Consider the following 18,403-nt stretch of genomic DNA (forward strand, 5'->3'; position numbering starts at 1 on the left):
ATTCATGAATGATAATAATTTTTCTTCCGCGACTATTGACGGAGTTATCGCTGGCATCCACAAGGTAAATTTTAGTAATTTTACCCTACCTCCATGATTCACGGTATCATTTACATCTATCACGTTCGTTTGGTAATTGATATCACCTTGTCGCCAAATAGCATCATTACTATCCGCTTTTCTAATAAACGTTACGGTGTGCTTTGCTCCGTAAATAACTTTTCTAAAATGCCTACAAAATCCGAATATATGAGATAGCGGAATAGCACAAGAGAAATTTCTGCGTAGCCCCAGTAACATAGATTTTCTCGTGGCAAATCCAAGATTATAATCATTATTAGTGCCAACAGGAAGATCTTGGATACCTGCAACGGCGACTGGATTAGCGGCGCGATCGACGGGTTGTCTGATATCAAGTGGTCTACTATCGGGACGATCAGAATTATCTTTGGCAAACATCATACCCGGACCAGCTGATCTAGTAAAATCATCCGAGTATCTTGCTAGACCTATTATCGTTGTTGCTAAGTCAACATCATTGGTAATTGACTCAATTTCTCTTCCATCAATCATGTAAGTGGCGTTCTTGAATAATGCCATAATACCGTTATTAACAAATCCGACTCTAAAATCTGCTCCATAAAGAGTAACACCGTCGTCTCTAGTAATTTCACCGGTAACTTCGATATATGCCTCAGATGGAAGGAAATACCTTGTTGTATCGTGAACTTGAATTTCCAGGCGATTATCAGTATTTGGTGTTACTGCATCGTACGAGAAATACTGAAAATCTCGCACGGATATGTCTCTGCCCACAGGCTCGTCCATGTCAAACACTTCATTTGATACTTTTGCGAACATTATTATTAATGATATCGTCTAAAACGAAGACCATCTCCTGAAATGAAACCTGAATTTCCAAGATTTGTGTTTGCAATTTCATGCGCTAGATTTGTGTTTGCAATTTCATGTGCTATATTCGTCTTAGCAACTTCCTGTGCCAAATCATTTATTTTCTTATTTACTGCTTCATTTATGGTTTTGCTAATTTCGGGCGGCATCTCTCTAGTGATAGGTAATTTGACTGGTATTTTTTTACGTATTAAATTTAATATTTTACTTTTGACAGCATTGAAGCCTTTACTAGCTAAACCAGAAACAGCGGTCTCACCAATCTTTCCTATTGCTTTTAATCCTAATTGTTTGATCGCGGGACCAATTTTAGGTGCTATTCGCGTGACAAGACTTCCAATGATATCACCAAATCCATTACCGTGAATATATCGATATACTGGCAATCTAGAGTTAACTACGCGGACTTGATTAGGTCTGCGTTGATGTTTGTGAATAATCATATTATTTCAATTGTGTTGTTTTAATCAATGAGTTCATCGATGAGTTCTTTGTAAATGTGAGAATCAATTACACCGCCGCGAAATAGCCGCTGACAAATATCTGATGCTTCGTTGATTATTTCGCGAGAGTTATTTCCAGCTCGTTTTCCTCCGATTAATACTTCGAGGCGAGAAACATCGTTGACAACACTGTCGGGACAAATGGTATATCCGCTTCCTGTTTTTGGTTTTGGCTCTTTAAACCACTCTGCTGCCACATCTTCGTCTTCTTCTTCCGCTGGTATTTCTTTATCTGGTAATTCTTTTACTGCTTTTTTAAATCTTTTATAACTTGGTTTATACGGATCAACTGCTTCATTCATCTCAGCAAAAAACACAGCAGGGACCCATTCTTCAGGGGTGTAATGATCTACAAAATCTTTTTGTAGATATTCATTTCTTATGCCATAATCGTACTTGGCGATTCTAACTAAATTTTTTTTATTTAATTTTCTAAGTCCCTCAGAAGAAAAATTACTCGCAGGATTTCTCCCGTAAAGTCGTTGTGTTTCCTCAGATTTTCCTGTTAGTTCTTTATTTGCATGTGCCTCAAAATGAGCAAAATTCACCCCCCTGGCCTGTTTTACATCAAATCTTATTCGATATATTGCCCTGTACCAAAGATCTCGTGATTTATAAAAATTTGATCCTGTTTCGTTTAAATACTGATGTCGGTTTTCAAAACTGCGTCTTGCAAAATAGCCAAGTTCTTCAAGATCATTAGGGTCAATTTCATTTAATTTTATTTTCAACTCAAGAAACTTCGTCTCGTTAAAATTTTCCTTTATTTTCGCAAGATTATCGGTTTTAATTTCTTTTTTTTTTCTTTCTTCTTTTTGTAATTGTTCTTCTTTTTCTTCTTGTAATTGTTCTTCTTCTTCTTCTTCTTGTAATTGTTCTTCTTCTTTTTCTAGTTGTTGCTTTTCTTTTTTTACTTGCCGTTGTTCTTCTTCCTTTTTTACTTGTCGTTGTTCTTCTTCCTTTTTTACTTGCCGTTGTTCTTCTTCTAATTCTTCCAAAAGTTGATCTCGCCAATCTTTTTGTGATGTTTGTGGTGTTGGTGATCGTGATATTTGTGGTGATTCTGTTTGTGTTTGTTGCGCTTGTGCTTGTTTTCTTGCTTTTGTTTGTGCTTGAATTAATCGTTTTTCCGCCGCTTTCGTTTGTGCTCGTACTTGCGCTTGCGTTCGTGTTTGTTCTTGTTCTTGTTTAATCCGCTCAAGTTGACCCGGAACCAATCGAGTGTGTTGCTCAATATCTTTTGTCATAGGAATAAGCCCAAGTTCTTTAAGTTCCTTATCTTTCTTTTGTTTGCCGTATGCTACTTGTTCGATAACTTCAGTGACTGGACTCAACCACTTTGACGATACCTCACCAATATGATGTTGTTCATCATCGTACTCACGAACTTTTTTCTTAAATAATTTTTTTGTCGGAATAAGTTTCCTTACTGCCGCTAATTGTTCTCGCGCTAATTTGGCAGAATGAGGCTCTCCAACTGTACTAGTTTTTCGACTCATCTTATTTTCAACGATATTGTTTTAATGTGAAATAAAATTAGCATTTGCAGCTTTTTCTTGCAATCACAAACAAATTTTACAATACCCCCCCCCAAATTTTGTTTTTTTTTTTATGTCTGAAAATGCATCCCTGGTCGAAATTTTGCGGATTAATTTTCGTAGAAGGCGTTATTTCTGCAATCTGAGGCTTCTACGGAGAAAGTTTGTGTGGGAGGCTTAATTTTATCTGAGCCACCTGGTCTGTACAACCTCCCTGCTGCTCACCTCTGTCTGCGGCGGTTCGAGTCTAAGATTCAGCCAATGTGGGCATGTGAGAAAGCTTGCCAGTAGCTTCTCGTGGGTCGGTGGTTCTTTCCGGGGTTTTCCGGGTTCTTCCTCCACCATTAATACTGGCCGCCATGTATAGCCTATCGTGCTGAAAAATGGCGTTAAACCCCACAACAACAACAACAACAACATAATTCTTCACTGTTTTGTCTATGAACATTTATAGTAAAGTTTTATCAGCAACAAAGAAATTATGAAGAACTATGATCTGAAAGACGGGCATTTGGTCTCATGTACATGGTACAGGCATTGTTTCAAACAAGCTTAGAAATCTTTTCAACTACCACTTTATAGTGAACTTTCAGAAAGTAAAAAGAAAAACTCTTGATTACTGGTAGTTGATTAAGCATTTGTACTAACTTGCAGTTACAATACTGTAATCTAGTTACTCAGTTAAAATTCATTACTGAGAATAGCTTCTGTTCTCTTTTTAAGGCATATTGCCAAAATACACTGCCTATGAATGTGATAGCTTTTAAACATGCACCAAATGTGTTTATAATGTAGATAGAACTCAAAAAAAAAATTCTACTTGAAAATAAAGTATTGATTAACAACGATGTTAAATGCAAATATACATACATGTACTGGGAAATAGAGGGCATAATTCAAATAAGAGAATGAAAACAACACACACACACACATACATGAATGCGTGCACGTGCACACACACACATACATACATACACACACACACACACACACATTGCATGTCTCGCTTTTCTCCCACTTCTCCCTATTCAGCTCTCACTTCTCCATGTTCTGTCCAAAAGGAGAAGTCACTTTCCCTAAAATTCAAGTTAAGCTTGATGCCTGTGTAACTGGAGATATTTTCTTTAGCCAGATATATGTACTTGTATAGATCATATTTTGGAGTTAGATTCTTTGCAGAGAGGGTCAGATGTTATCACACATACCATTTGCAGTTCTCATCTAAGTTATGCTGATTAAGTCCTGAAAAAAATAACTGAGTGACAAAGACTTTTTGCATGCAACATAATCATTCTGATTTTCAACTTCATGACATAAAGGGATAACATATATAATGCATAAATATTTTACTACACACAATTCTGTGATAATTGCCATATTATACCGTATCATTTCAAATAGCTCTTGATTCAAACTTTAATAGAAATGGTGATGTTATGAGCAATGTGACTATTAAGAACTATTACATTTGTGATACTTACTAGTGGTTGTTTGAATTTCAGGAATTTAGCAGGTTTGAAGTTGTCTCAGTAGAGATTACGGTAATATAATGTTACATACCAGTAGTTTACATTTTGCCTTGGATGTTTCTTTCACCGAATGCTGTCAAACCTACCAGGTAAAGAAATTAATATTCTAACACCAATTTTCTGTTTCAGTATTTGTTAAAAAAAATATTTGAATATTCAGTTATTCAGTTCAGCTCTGCTGAAGCATAGATGTAATTTTATTTTGTTGAGATATGCCAGTCACTTGTCTGGTGTTGCCATCAACAGTTTGTTATGGTTTAGGAGAAAGCTTTTCAGCAACGTGGGCTTGGTATCCATGCCCTGGCCTTCTTGTTTTAACATATCTGTTTTCTTTTACCTTGTAGGATCTGATGATTGGTTGTATTTTGGCAATAGGTGGGAATTTAATGATCAGTGTATCTCTCAATTTACAGGTAAGTCTTGTTTGCATCCCATACTAAGATGTGATGGCCCAATATTAATTGTTTCTGTCCATCTGTCTGTTTTTGAGTCCATCTATTTGCCATTCACATTTGTAAGCAGTATAGCTCTGCAGCCCTTACACCTATTATATACCATTTAGAAGGTTATTATTTTATATAGATGTACCTTTGAAAGTTTTGGTATTTTGATTATTGGCCTTATTTAGTCAATATTACATATCCATTGTTGCTGATCCTTGTAACTAGTGTAACTCAGGATTGAAGCATTTAACATTTTCTGATGCAAATTGTTATGTGCATTGTCTCACAGACCTGAATGTGCCATTTATGTGTTTTCTATTGTCAGTCCCCTATTTGGTGACGTTATTGCCCCTAGAAAAATAACTTCATATCTTCACATCGGATGTTGTTTGTAACCTGCCTAATTCTGCACTCTGTTTACATATAATGGGGTGTCATTTGGTAGGTGAATTGCCTGTTACTGTTTGCTTTGCCTTTCAAAGGTTTCATCTTTACTGGTACAGTTTTGATGGAGTAATTGCCCTTCAGATTACATCTTCACTATTACAGATCCTGGTAACCAGCATATCTCAATAACCATTTAGCATATTTGAAGTAGTTTAGTGCCTACATTGTTTCAAAAACTAGTTTTACCTTTTATGGTTTTGTATTGTCGAGTCCATTGGATTGAGTTATGGCCCTTGATAGTTAAGTAAATGTATTCACATGGGATGTTGCTTGCAGCCATCATAGCTTAAGAACCATTAAACAAGTATCAATTAAATTTAGTATATATTTTGTTTCATTGACTTACATATGAATTATATAGGTATTCAGTATAGTCTTGTTTGGAAGAGTTCTGTTCCTCTGATTTATTGTGCTTCTTACTTTGGTTTCAGCAAGATAACCACTAGAATATGTTGGATTCAACCAAATTAGGCATGTGGCATCAGATTGATGAAATCTTTAGTGATTTCAAGTGTTATATAGCATCATTTATTGGAGCTGTTAAGGGCATAAAGAAATATAGAAGTCTTTTTAAAATTCATTCAATTGTATACACTTTTGCAGTAATTTTTTTCTTCATAAATTTTCTAATAATAACAATGAAATCAACTTCATAATTTATTTTTAGCTCAGCTGGTCATATACAGAACTTATAGGATGGTCTGCTGTCCTTCATCCATTGTCCATCCATCCATTGGCAGAGGTTTATTATCGCTACTCCGAAATGGTCCTAAATGAAAATGGTACCACTCAGACATTCAAAAGAGCTGCTACAGTAGCAGTCTTAAAAATATTGTTATACCTATTTCTCCTGAACAGTAGGTCATGTTGACATGCAGTTTTTGCCTGGAGATTTCTTATCATGTCTGATTGGTCCCAAATGAAAATAGTGCTGAGCTGATGCTTAGTATGGCTGTCACAGTGGCCATCTTTGAAAATTCTGTTAGTGCTACTCATGAATGAATGGTCAAGTCGGCATGGGGTTTTCACTAAACAACTTCTTATGATGTCTAATTGGACTTAAATGAAAAAGCTGCTGATCTGATACCCAGTGTCCAATATGGCTACCACTGCAGCCATCTTAAAAATCTTCCTATATTTGCTCATCCTTTAAGGAAAGCCATCTTGATATCGGATTTCAACTGAAGACTTCTTATGATGTCTGGTTGGTCCTAAATGAAAATGGGGTTATCTTGAAAATCATGTTATTGCTACATCTCCTGAATGGGTAGTCACATCGACATGGGGTTTCTCTAAAGACTTCTTATAATGTCTAGTTGATCCAAAATCAGAATGGTTCCAGTCTGATTGCCAATATGGCCTCCAAAATGGCCATCTTGAAAATCTTGTTATTGCTACTCCTTCTGAATAAAAAGTAATATTACCATGGGGTTGTTACCCAAATACTTATGATGTCTAGTTGATCCTAAATAAAATTGGTACCAGTCTGGTGCCCTATATTGGCACGCCAGCAGATAGCTTGCAAATAGTATCACTGCTTCTCCTGAATAGATGGTCATATTAACATGAGATTTTACTTCTTCTGGTTGATCCTAAATGAAAATAGTGCCTTTCAGACTTTCACTGTGCCTGCCACAGTAGCCATCTTGAAAATCTTGTTATCACTACTTCTCATAGATGGCTGGTCATATCGACAAGATGCTTCTAACTAAAAGACTTCTTGCAGTGTTTATTTGTTACTAAATGGAAATGGTGTCAGTCTAATATCCAGTATGGCCACTGTGGCACCCATCATGAAAATCTTGTTATTGCTGAAGAATACTAGAAATTGTTTCAACACTCAGCAGTTAAAATGAAATAAATGGGCTTTTGCACAGGTCTGGAAATTCTGAAAAGGTCTTAAATTTGAAAATTGATTTTCCAGGTCTGGAAAATGTTTGAAAAAAATGGAAAATGTCTAGAAAGCCTTGTTGTTGTTGTAGGGTTTAATGCCATTTTTCAGCACACGATAGGCTATACATGGTGGCCAGTATTAATGGTAGAGGAAGAACCTGGGATCTAAAAGGCCTTGAAAAAGTCCTAAATTTTCATTATTATTACAGAAACCAGTAACATAACTGCTCCTTTGCATTTGGGAGTTTTAGCATACAGATAAAATGTGGTAGTCTAGATTTTACTTTTTCATCTCTTCACATTTTACTTGCAATTTTTAAGTATTTTAGCCTCTTTAGGTCAATAAACTTATCACATTGTTAGGTTTGGAAAGTTTTTGATCTTGAAAAGGTCTGGAACATTTCTTTAAATTTGTGGCAGGAACCCTGTTGAAAATACAGTACTGGTAAACCTGGGGATTAGCAATCAGTTCTTGCAGTAGTGCCTTACCCTATAAATCCAAGAGAGTCATCATGCACATAGTCAATGTGCTTGTTGTATGTACATGTGTAGTCTGTGCACAAATACCTGTTGTGTATTTATAGACTTTATTTGTACATAGAATAACTATAAATATATGGTATAAACTTGTTTTAAGATAATGAATTGCTGTTATCACAGTTAAATTTATAGCTCTATAACAGTGTAATCAAACTTCTATAAGAATTTTGAGGTAGAATCCACTGTTTCATGGTTCTATTTTCACCTTTGAAAGTACTTTTTTTCCATAGGCAAGTAGTTTTCAGGCTGTTAAATCCTTGTACATGTGTTTTTATTTGAAACTTTGAATGAAAAGGAGAAAAAATCTATAGCATTTTAACTGAGATTAAAGCTACAAACATTTGTGTTCATTAGTGGTCTATCATCTCGACCAAATAACACACATCTTTTAATAAATTATCGTTTTTGTACCATACATACTTACATCAAAGTCAATTCCAACTGCAAACTGCATAGACCCAGATCTGTCATTGTATAATGTGCCAGCAGATCACGATCTATACAGTTTGTTAGGAATAATCAGTAGTTGCACAACATAATTCCAAATCTGCTTGGACATTATGTGACAGCAGATAAGAGTCTTTGTTGTTAGCAGTTGGACTAAAAAGAATTGCGAATGCAGATTGTACTTGAAATTATCAAGTTACCAGTTCTAGAAGAGTCTAGTTGGTACTTAAGTGTGACCTTGTTATTATATGCCTTGATTTTTTTCAAACTATTGAACAATTGACAAAAAAAATATACACTAAAAAGACATATCCGACTTTTCAGAGAAAAGTAGGAAAAATACAAAATGTATGTGTGTGTGTGTATATATATATATATATATATATATATATATATATATATATATGTACACACACACACTCACACATGTAATTGATCGCAGTTTGATTATGTGTAACTCATTGATTACAGTGTACCCGATGCAAGTTTTATCAACAAACCTGATCAAATAGGATCACCATATATCAGCATTAAATGACTGTCACAGAGAAAAACCAATATTGATTTCTTCATTCTACATGTGTATGTATTAGTACAGTGTATACTTATGCCTACAAGTTGGGTTCAGCTCAAAACAACATGGACCCTGATATGACATCACATATTGTACCAGAAGATCAGGGTCTGTGATTTGGGGTTGGATCTGTATTTTATGACAGTATACATGGTAGTTCTATGAAAATATGCATTTCTTGATGACGATTAATGATGTTCATTTTAAGGGTTATTGATTCATATTGCATCATAGTTTGATTTTTAGTGTTCTCGTTTCATCATGTACACTGTAGTACTAGGAGTATGGACCATCACAGATTTTTCAAGCTGGGGTAATTCACATTGAAGAAAATTTTATTACATTTTGCCAGAAGTTAAATTTGGTTTCCACTATTTTATGTGATAACAATACAATGTTCATTGAAAGCTGTCTAGAAAGAATACTCAGGGGGCAGGGCAGTTAGATTTGATCCTTAACGATCATGGGCTTCAGCCAGATTAATTAGAGCTACTTCCATTATCATGCCATGAGACATTCCCATGTTTTGGACTATGTCTCTGTTCTAAGCCTGACACACCACCCATCCTTTGTATGCTGTGCCTCAAAATCGATTACTTTTCTTTAGTATTTCCCTGCTTCATATGTATAAAAAAGTTTATTAAAAACGATTAAAAAAATTTTATGAGCTACAACATAAGACCAAATGAACTTTTGGTTTAGTCCTTGATTCATTTTGCTTTATCTGTCATGCATTGTCCATTCATAATTTCTATTTACATCTTCTAAAAGAGCACATGTCCAGTCTGCTTATGAGTTTAGAGAGTTTGGTCCTTTGTATCTTGTGCTTCGTTGGCCATGCATTGTTTATTTACGATTGGCATTTACATCTTTTAAAAAAAATGCTAGATCAAATTGGACATGATTTTTTTAAAGATAGTATTCTGACATCAAGAACTTTAAGTGAATGCTGTTCTGTAATTCAATATGGACACCTTTACTTACAACAGATAAACTTTAAACAACTTTATCTCCAAAACTGTTCAACAGAATTTGACCAAATGTGACAGAAGGCAACACTGTATGAGGGCTTTTCAGATTTGTTTCCTTGATCCCAATCAGCCATCAGATTACTAAAAACTGAAAACCTTTAAATGTCTTCTTTTATGAAAATGCTCAACAGAATTGGAACAAACTTACAAGAAAACATTCTGGCATGATAGCTGGTTTTCAGGTTCATGTAAATGATGTCATTCTGCCATTAAATATTACCACCATTACTACTGTAGCCATGCAAACTTTTTAAATGACTTTCAAAATCACTCACAAGAATTTGACCAAATTTCACAGTATTCCAGCATCGATGGCTTCAAGATTGTTGAAATGATGCTGATATACTATTAAATATGTCCACTGTGACTAAAGATAGACAAACTTTAAACAACTTTTAAAAAAAACTGCTTAACAGAATTTGACTAAAGATCTTTACAGGTAGCATCCTGGCATGAGCTTTCAGTATTATACAAATACTACTGGTCTGTTTTCAAATATAGCTGCCCTATTAAAAATACAAGAGAATTTGACCAAATTTGCCAGTGGTGGAGACATGTTTTTGTGTTTAAAAACAAATTGTTCTAGTTACTCATAATGCTGTCTTGATTTTTGACGGAATAAACACAATTGAGGAGAAACAAAACCCCATTAGTTATCTCCTTTTTACATCATTTCAGGCAGAATGCAGTTAGTAGAACATATTTGTCCTGCAGAATTCAAATAATATACAGTGAAACCCCACAAACTAAACCCTTGATGTACCAGAATCCCATTGAGATCTAAAGTTTTGGTGGCACCTAAAAAAAAAATCTTCCTTCTTCAATATCATCATTTTTTTATCCAGTAAACTGAAATCCCTCCTGTCTGAAAACCAAAGCAAATTGAGCCCCTAGTTGGTTTAATACTAAAAAAAATCCCATAAAGGCAAAAAACTCTCTTCCAACTTCAGAATTTATTTTAGAAGTTAAATTCCTGACACACTCTGGACCAGATTGTACATGGTTAGCAAAAACTGTAGTAAGCTTACAAGTGAGAAAATGCCCTATGGGTTTGTGAGGTGAAAAAAACATGTGACATACATATCAGTTCTCTCTACAAATTAGGACTGAAAGTAGGCTTATCCAGCATCTTTACACCAGGATCAGATGTCTAATCCAGATTGAAACTTTTTATGTTATGAGAAGGAGCCTCAAAATGGAAATCGAAATGCTTATATGTTTTAAATTTTGAAATGCGTTTATTATGCCAAAGTTTTATTGGTTCACTTCAGTAAGGCTCACATATGAGCCTTCAGAAAAAAACACATTTCATGTAGCAAAATACATGGTCGAGACCAGGAATATTTTATTTTAATAAGTGGAGGAAATCCATTTTTTTGGCATTACATTTTAGGAGGATAATTAGATGATAATGAAGATTTAAGGTCCTTTGTTCAGCCCTGCTGTTGGGGCTCTAAGTTGGGGAGGGGTAAAGAGAGGATTGATGAAAATGAAAACATGAGGATATTTGTGATAACTTCCATCTCTTGATAAGGTTTTGCATTTTGTTCTGATAAAATCTTTCAGAAGCCCATAATCAAGAAATTATAGGGACATTTTAGTTTTACATTAATGGCAGCCTAAATGGATGGTGTGTCTGCCTCAGACGTGGAAGGTCATGGGTTCGAACCCTGGCTGAGTCGTAACAAAGACATAACAAAAATGGTACTGGCAGTTGGCTCACTTGGCACTCGGCATTAAGAGATTAGAGTTAGGACTGGCTGTGCCGCTGTCAGGATAATGTGACTGGGTGGGACATGATGTTACATATCTGCGGCATGATGCCCCAGTGCTAGACATAACTGGAAACTGCCACACCGCAGACATCATAGCAGTATGGCTGAAAAATTGCAAAAGGTGCATTAAAATTCCAAATCATACACATACACACACTTAAGGCAGTCTTTTGTTTCAGGTTTTATTTGACCAGTATGAAAGGGTTACAAAATTACCATTTAGCTTTTAAGAAATGTATGTGTATTAAATTACATGTAAAAGGCAGTTTTTTTAAAGTAGAAAATATCCCTAATAAATTAAACTATTTGCATTGTTCTTTTCTTTCAGAAATATACTCACATTAAAAATGAACAGAGAGAGCAGCCCATTCATTACACACGAAACCCATTATGGTGGTTTGGTCTTTCTCTCATGGTATTTGGGGAAGTGGGAAACTTTTCAGCATATGGTTTTGCCCCAGCTTCACTTGTGGCACCTCTCGGGACAACAACTGTTGTAGGTAAGTAGATGTTTTTGTCATATTCGGTAATGCCTGCTTTAAGAGACCACCTTTCTGCTAATAATATGTGGTCTTTCAAAACATTTCCTCTCATTTACATTAAGAATGTGGTCTCTTAAGACAGTTGGTCCCATAGCAGTGTTTTTTCAGGACAGGTATTGCTATGGTGGTGGTGGTAGTGGTGACACAAATGCTGTACAATAGTACAAAGTACATTCATAGTCTGTCTGTTGATCAGTGGGTGGTCTAGTAGTCTAAGGCAGTACTTGCAGATCACTCGCATCTCACTTCTGTCTCTGTGGCTTGCAGTCTTGGGTTCACCATTGTGGTGTGTGGGAAAGCTTGCTAGAAGCTTCCCATACCTAGTCAGGGTTCTTTCTCCACCAAACATAATGGCTGCCGATCATATTCTAAAAAGTGGAGTTAAATTCACAAAAAATTCCTCTTTTTTATAACTATGACCTTGTTTCTGTAACAAGAAAGAAATATTCAGGTGTATTTTTAAAAAAAATTTGACTTAAAGAACATTCAGAACACTCAGTCCCTCTCATTTCACATGTTGCCCCTCCCAATAAAACCCAGGCCACATGCAAAAGGGGAAATAAGGAAAGAAATTTGTGTCAGTCTAATGCCCAATATGGCCAACTGTAGCCATTTTGAAAATCTTATTAGTACAGTAGAACCTGTCTTGAAAGACCACCCCTCCTGCCAAAAAAATAATGGTCAAGACAGGTGGTCTCTCATGACAGAACATAACACTGTATAATCAATAAATCTGTGCATGGAAATTCTGGTTTCTCAAAACAGGTGGTCTCATGGCAGCAGTCTCTCAAGACAGGTTTTACTGTTATCCTCCGGTGGTGTTTTTCCTGGGTTCTTTCTCCACCAGTAATACTGGCTGCCATGTATAGCCTATCTTGTGCTAAAAATGGCGTTAAACTCTACAACGACAACAACAACAACAGCTGTTATACTCCTTCTACATGGATGGTAATATCAGCTTCATGTTTTCACTAAAAGACTTCATATGATGTCTCGTTGGTCCTAAGTGAAAATGGTGCTGATGTGATGTCCAATATGGCTGCTACAGTGGCCATATTGTATGGCTTGGGGGCCCCGAGTGGCCAAGTGGTCTAAAGCGCTCTCCGTTACAGATCACTGCCATCTCACCTCTGTCTGCGTGGGTTCGAGTCTAGGATTCGGCCAATGTGGGTATGTGAGAAAGCTTGTCAGTAGCTTCTCGTGGGTCGGTGGTTCTTCCCGGGGTTTTCCAGGGTTCTTCCTCCACCATTAATACTGGCCACCATACATAGCCTATCATGTGCTGAAAAATGGTGTTAAACACCACAACAACAACAACAACAACAACATTGTATGGCTTATTATCTCTACTCCTCCTGAATGGAAAGTCATATCGACACAGTATTTTCAGCAGAAGACCATATTAATTCTAGCTAGTCCTAAATGAAAATGGTACCAATCTGATGTCAAAAATGGCTGCCACAGTGGCCAGCTTGAAATTTGTATCACTACTTCTTGAATGAATGCTTAAATCAGCATGGGGTCTTTACTAAAAGACTTCTTTTAATTTTTTGTTCATCCAAAATTAAAATCGTTCCAATGTGTGGCCATCTTGAAAATCTTATTTATATTACTTCTTTTAAATTGAAAGTCATTTTGACATAGGGTTTTCATCAGAAGAATTCTTATGGTGTTGAGTTTGAAAATGACCAACCCTCAATATGGTCACCTTGGTGGTTATCTTGAAATATTGTTAGTTCTACTCCTCCCAAATAGATGGCTATATCAACATCGGGTTTGTACTAATAGGCTTCTTATGATACCTGGTTGGTCCTGAATGAAAAGAGTGCCAGCCATATGCCCAATATGGATGACAGTCTTAAAAATCTTGTCCCCCTGAATGGACGATCATTATGATATGCAGTTTTCAAAGACAAAAACATAATGAAGTCTATGTTGTCAGTGTATCCCCTAGGGGTTCAAGACTGAGAGTAAAAAATCTCCTTGGTGTCAAAACTGGTGGTCAGAATGTGTTAAAAACAAACTTTGGTATCAAAACTGAGGGTCAAATAAAAAAATTGGGGGTCTCTGAAGCGCAAATGAGGGTAAAGGGAAGCACTGGTTGTCCTAAATGAAAATGGTGCCAAGCTGACATCCAGTATGTGTACTGTAGCAACCAATTGGAGGAGGTTGTAATACGTAGCAATTAAAAGAAGAACTGGTCTTGTTTTGAATTCTTGTAATTCCATTGGATCTCTTTAAGGACTGAATATTTAGGAAAGAAATTCCCCTCCTCCTTCTGTATGAAACAAGGAGGAATTTGCTTATATGAAGAGTGATTTAACAAAGAAATAGTTAGGGTTCGGAAATATGATGTATAATTTATGTGTATTCTGTTTATTTTTTTGACTCGATTTCTTTTTAGAAATTAGCATGTATTTCACACTTGCACATCCTAGAACAGCCCCAGCTACTAATGGATAGTGGATGAAAAGTAATCTGAAAATTAAAATTGTGCATTTGTCTTCAATGAAACAATTGGGTGTATAGTTACAAGAAAGTTTGCTAGCCTATCTCTGAGTTTAAGTTGTAAAGGCTAGTTTTACATTGGATTTTCTGGTTCTTAATTGATATATTTTTAAGGTAGATTATCATTGGTGGGAAGTTTGATTGTTAATATTTTATTCTCACTTTTAACTTTCTTGCTTCATGAAAAATGTATGTGTGTCAAAATATCTTGAGTTGCTTTGAAGTGTAGAATTTGAATGTGTCAGAATCAAACTGGAGATTTAATAACTGGCGTCATAATATTGTATTTTGAGAATTGATTGTATTGTATTTTAACAATATGAGGTTTACGTATAATAAATAATTCATAATCATGGATCTATGCAGCATTGAAGGCAAGAAACTGAGTTTAGTAAGCAAGGTGAGCATAGGATGTTTGAAGTAATGGTTTTATAGAAATTCATCTGATAATTTTCCTTAGATTTACCTATTTACAAGACAAAGTGTGGAAACCTGTTCATGACTACATATTCAGAATTGCTCAGTATACAGTATATACTAACTTTTAAGTCATGTTGCGGACTGCAAAGACCCAGACCTGTCATTGCATAATTCACCAGTATATCTCAGTCTATACAGTTAGGGCCTCGAGTGGCAGAGTGGTCTAAAGTGCTCACTGTTATGGATCACTGCCATCTCACCTCTGTCTGCGTGGGTTCGAGTTTTGGGCTTGGCCAATGTGGGTACGTGAGAAAGCTTGCTAGTAGCTTCTTGTGGGTCGGTGGTTCTTTCCTGGGGGTTTTCCTGGTTCTTTCTCCACTATTGATACTGTCCACCATGTATAGCCTATCTTGTGCTGAAAAATGGTGTTAAACCCCATAACAACAACAACAGTCTGTACAGTTTGATTGGAGTTGTTAGTAGAATAAACAACATTAATGAGGTGATTTTGTATCCAATTGGCTTTACTTGTTGCCATTTAAGCAACATTTCTGATCAGATCCGGAACAATGTCTATATAATTGGTACCTTGTTAGAGTTTAATTGTGAGTGACATCAGTGCATATTAATTAATCACCTCATTAATGATGTGATTTGCTTCTAATTGGCTCAGCTTGTTACCTCTTTGTTCAGACTGGAGGTATATTGTATCATTATTATACTGGATGAGTTTGAAAAAGATCAACTTCCATGAATTCTAATGAGGTGATCGTACATTTGATTGGCTGTGTTTTTGACCAATCTAGAGACCATATTTCTGATATGATTTTTTTCAATCTTGTATTAGGTGCTAATGTGAAATTCTTGGATAATTTGAATACAACTTGCATCCAAGAATACTATTGATATGATCTTGCACCTGATTGGCTAAGCTTTGTGAGACTCTTGTAAGAGTGTTGAAATTCCCATGATCACTCAAATCATCCATTCCACAATATTCTCAAGATATTATTCCAATATATTATCCACATAAGTATAAAATTTTGTAAAACTTACTGACAAGCAAATCACAGCCAACACCCTTCCAACCATAGATCAAATGATTAGTCTAGTTTTCTACTTGAAATCAGCCTGCCAATGCTAAAATGCATTTGGTTGGTTACAGTTATAATGCTACATATTTGATTGTCCATTGCAATCACTTTCATTTTTGAAATACTTGCCCTGAAGCAGAACAATACTTTGTTAAGTACTTTTGAGTACTGGAAATTTCAAGTCCACTTACACAGTGATTCGAGAGTAAAGCATTTTTCTCAAGAGCAGAGTAACAGCTGACAGGTGTTACCATCAGCCTTGATAAGTAACTTGAAATTAACTGGGGAGTCCTGCATATTTGGCATGACATATTTAATGTCTCGTAACTATCTTTTATGATGCTGCATGTGTGTATTATTGATTTCAGTCACAAAAGGATGAAGTTTGTTGAAGTTTCAAATATTTTACTTTGATATCAATTATGCAGTTGATTTCAGTCCCACTGGACCTCTTGTTGTTTGGGGGGTGGGGGAATATCTTGGTTTGTTTGGTTTAACTTGGTGTTTTATGACACAGCAACAGTAGGTTATTTTAATGCTAAGGCAATTGGAGTAAAGTGTTTTGCCCATGGACACTATTTTGTAATGTTTTCGATCATTGGAATACAGTGTATCACTCATGTAATTGATAGAGTGTGAAATATAGATGGCTTTTGTCTTGTTTCACTTACAAGAATACAGTTTATTGTAATTGATAGGATTGCAGCATGACAAAACAATTTATATATTGAATGCATACATTTTCCATCAGCCAGTAAAGTGACTATTACAGCAAGAACATATTTGTATCCCCAAGGTACATGTTTCTGGAGCATAACCCTGAAATTGATCAAAAATTCTTTCAACCAGACATGGTTCATGTCATGCAAGTGACATAGATTTGATACTTAGAATTTTTCAAATGTCAATGTGTTTCAGTGTTACCACTGAAACAGAGTGTAGCATAATTGCGATAAAAATTGAGTGTGCTGTACCATAGGGTGCAAGCATAGTGTTGGTTGTATAAACAGTGAGAATGCTGGTCCAATAGGGTACTAGCAGACAGTGTACATAGTATAAAATTTGAAAGTGCTGCACTATAGTGTACTAGCATCTAGTGTAGGTAGTATTAAAGTGAGAGTGCTACACTATAGTGTACTAGCATCCAGTGAAGGTAGGATACAAATTGAGAGTACTGGACTATAGGGTCCAAGCATGCAGGGTATGTAGTATAACAATTGAGAGTACATGTGTTAGACTATAGGGTACTAGCACACTGGATACAAAACTGAGAGTGCTCAACTGTAGGGTACTAGCATCCAATTTAGTTTAAAAACTGAGTGCTGGACTATAGGGTACTGGCATACAGTGTAGGCAGTATAAAAAATAACAGTGCTGGACTATAGGTTACTGGCATACAGTGTACTGTAGGTAGTATAAAAATTGACAGTGCTGGACTTTACGGTACTAACATTAAACATAGTATAAAATTGAATGCTGGATGGTAGGGTACTGGCATACAGTGTAGGTAGTATAAACACAGAGCTGGATTGCAAGGTACTAGCATGTAGTGTAGGTAGTATAAAAATTGAATGTGCTGGACCATTAGGTACTAGCATACAGTGTATGTGGCATACAAATTGAGAGTGCTGGGCCATTGAGTACTAGCATATGGTGTATGTAGCATAAACATGTAGTGCTGTACCATAGGATCCTAGCATACAGTATGTGTATGTGAGATTGGGATTTTTAACATAGCTTTAAAAAAAATTAAGTCATATCGCTATGATGCCTGCAATGTGGCTGTTTATAGTGATGCCTAGCACTGGTGCATCATGTCGCAGACATGTAGCATGATGTCCTACACAGTCACATTATCCTGACTCCAGGCCGACCAGTCCTAACACTAACCTCTTAATGCTGAGCGCCAAGCAAGGCAGCTGTTAGTACAATTTTTGTAAGTCTTTGGTATGACTAGGCCTGGGATTGAACCCATGACCTCCTGCATCCAAGGCAGATGCTCTAACCACTAGGCCACTGGAGCAGTTACAGTCATGTACAGTGTATATGGCATAAATATTGAGAGTGCTGTACGATAGGGTCGTAGAATACAGTGTATGTGGCATAATCATTGAGAGTGCTGGACCATAGGGTCCTATAATACAGTGTATGTGGCATAACCATTGAGAGTGCTGGACCATAGTGTCCTAGAATACGCTGTATGTGGC

General features: G+C 36.1%; 1 protein-coding gene across 1 annotated transcript in view; it reads left to right on the plus strand.

Moving 5' to 3' along the window:
- Nucleotides 1-18,403, plus strand: part of LOC149806776 (NIPA-like protein 2) — a 93,043-nt gene that overhangs the window by 26,188 nt on the left and 48,452 nt on the right. Inside the window, exons 2-3 of the mRNA XM_089957420.1 lie at nucleotides 4,827-4,895; nucleotides 11,961-12,132. Of these exons, the coding sequence (XP_089813546.1) occupies nucleotides 4,827-4,895; nucleotides 11,961-12,132 (241 nt within the window). The remainder of the gene's footprint in view (nucleotides 1-4,826; nucleotides 4,896-11,960; nucleotides 12,133-18,403) is intronic.

This window comes from Sinohyriopsis cumingii, chromosome 1 (assembly GCF_028554795.1).
Source record: "Sinohyriopsis cumingii isolate HCF-2022 chromosome 1, ASM2855479v2, whole genome shotgun sequence".
NCBI classification, from domain to species: Eukaryota; Metazoa; Mollusca; class Bivalvia; order Unionida; family Unionidae; genus Sinohyriopsis; species Sinohyriopsis cumingii.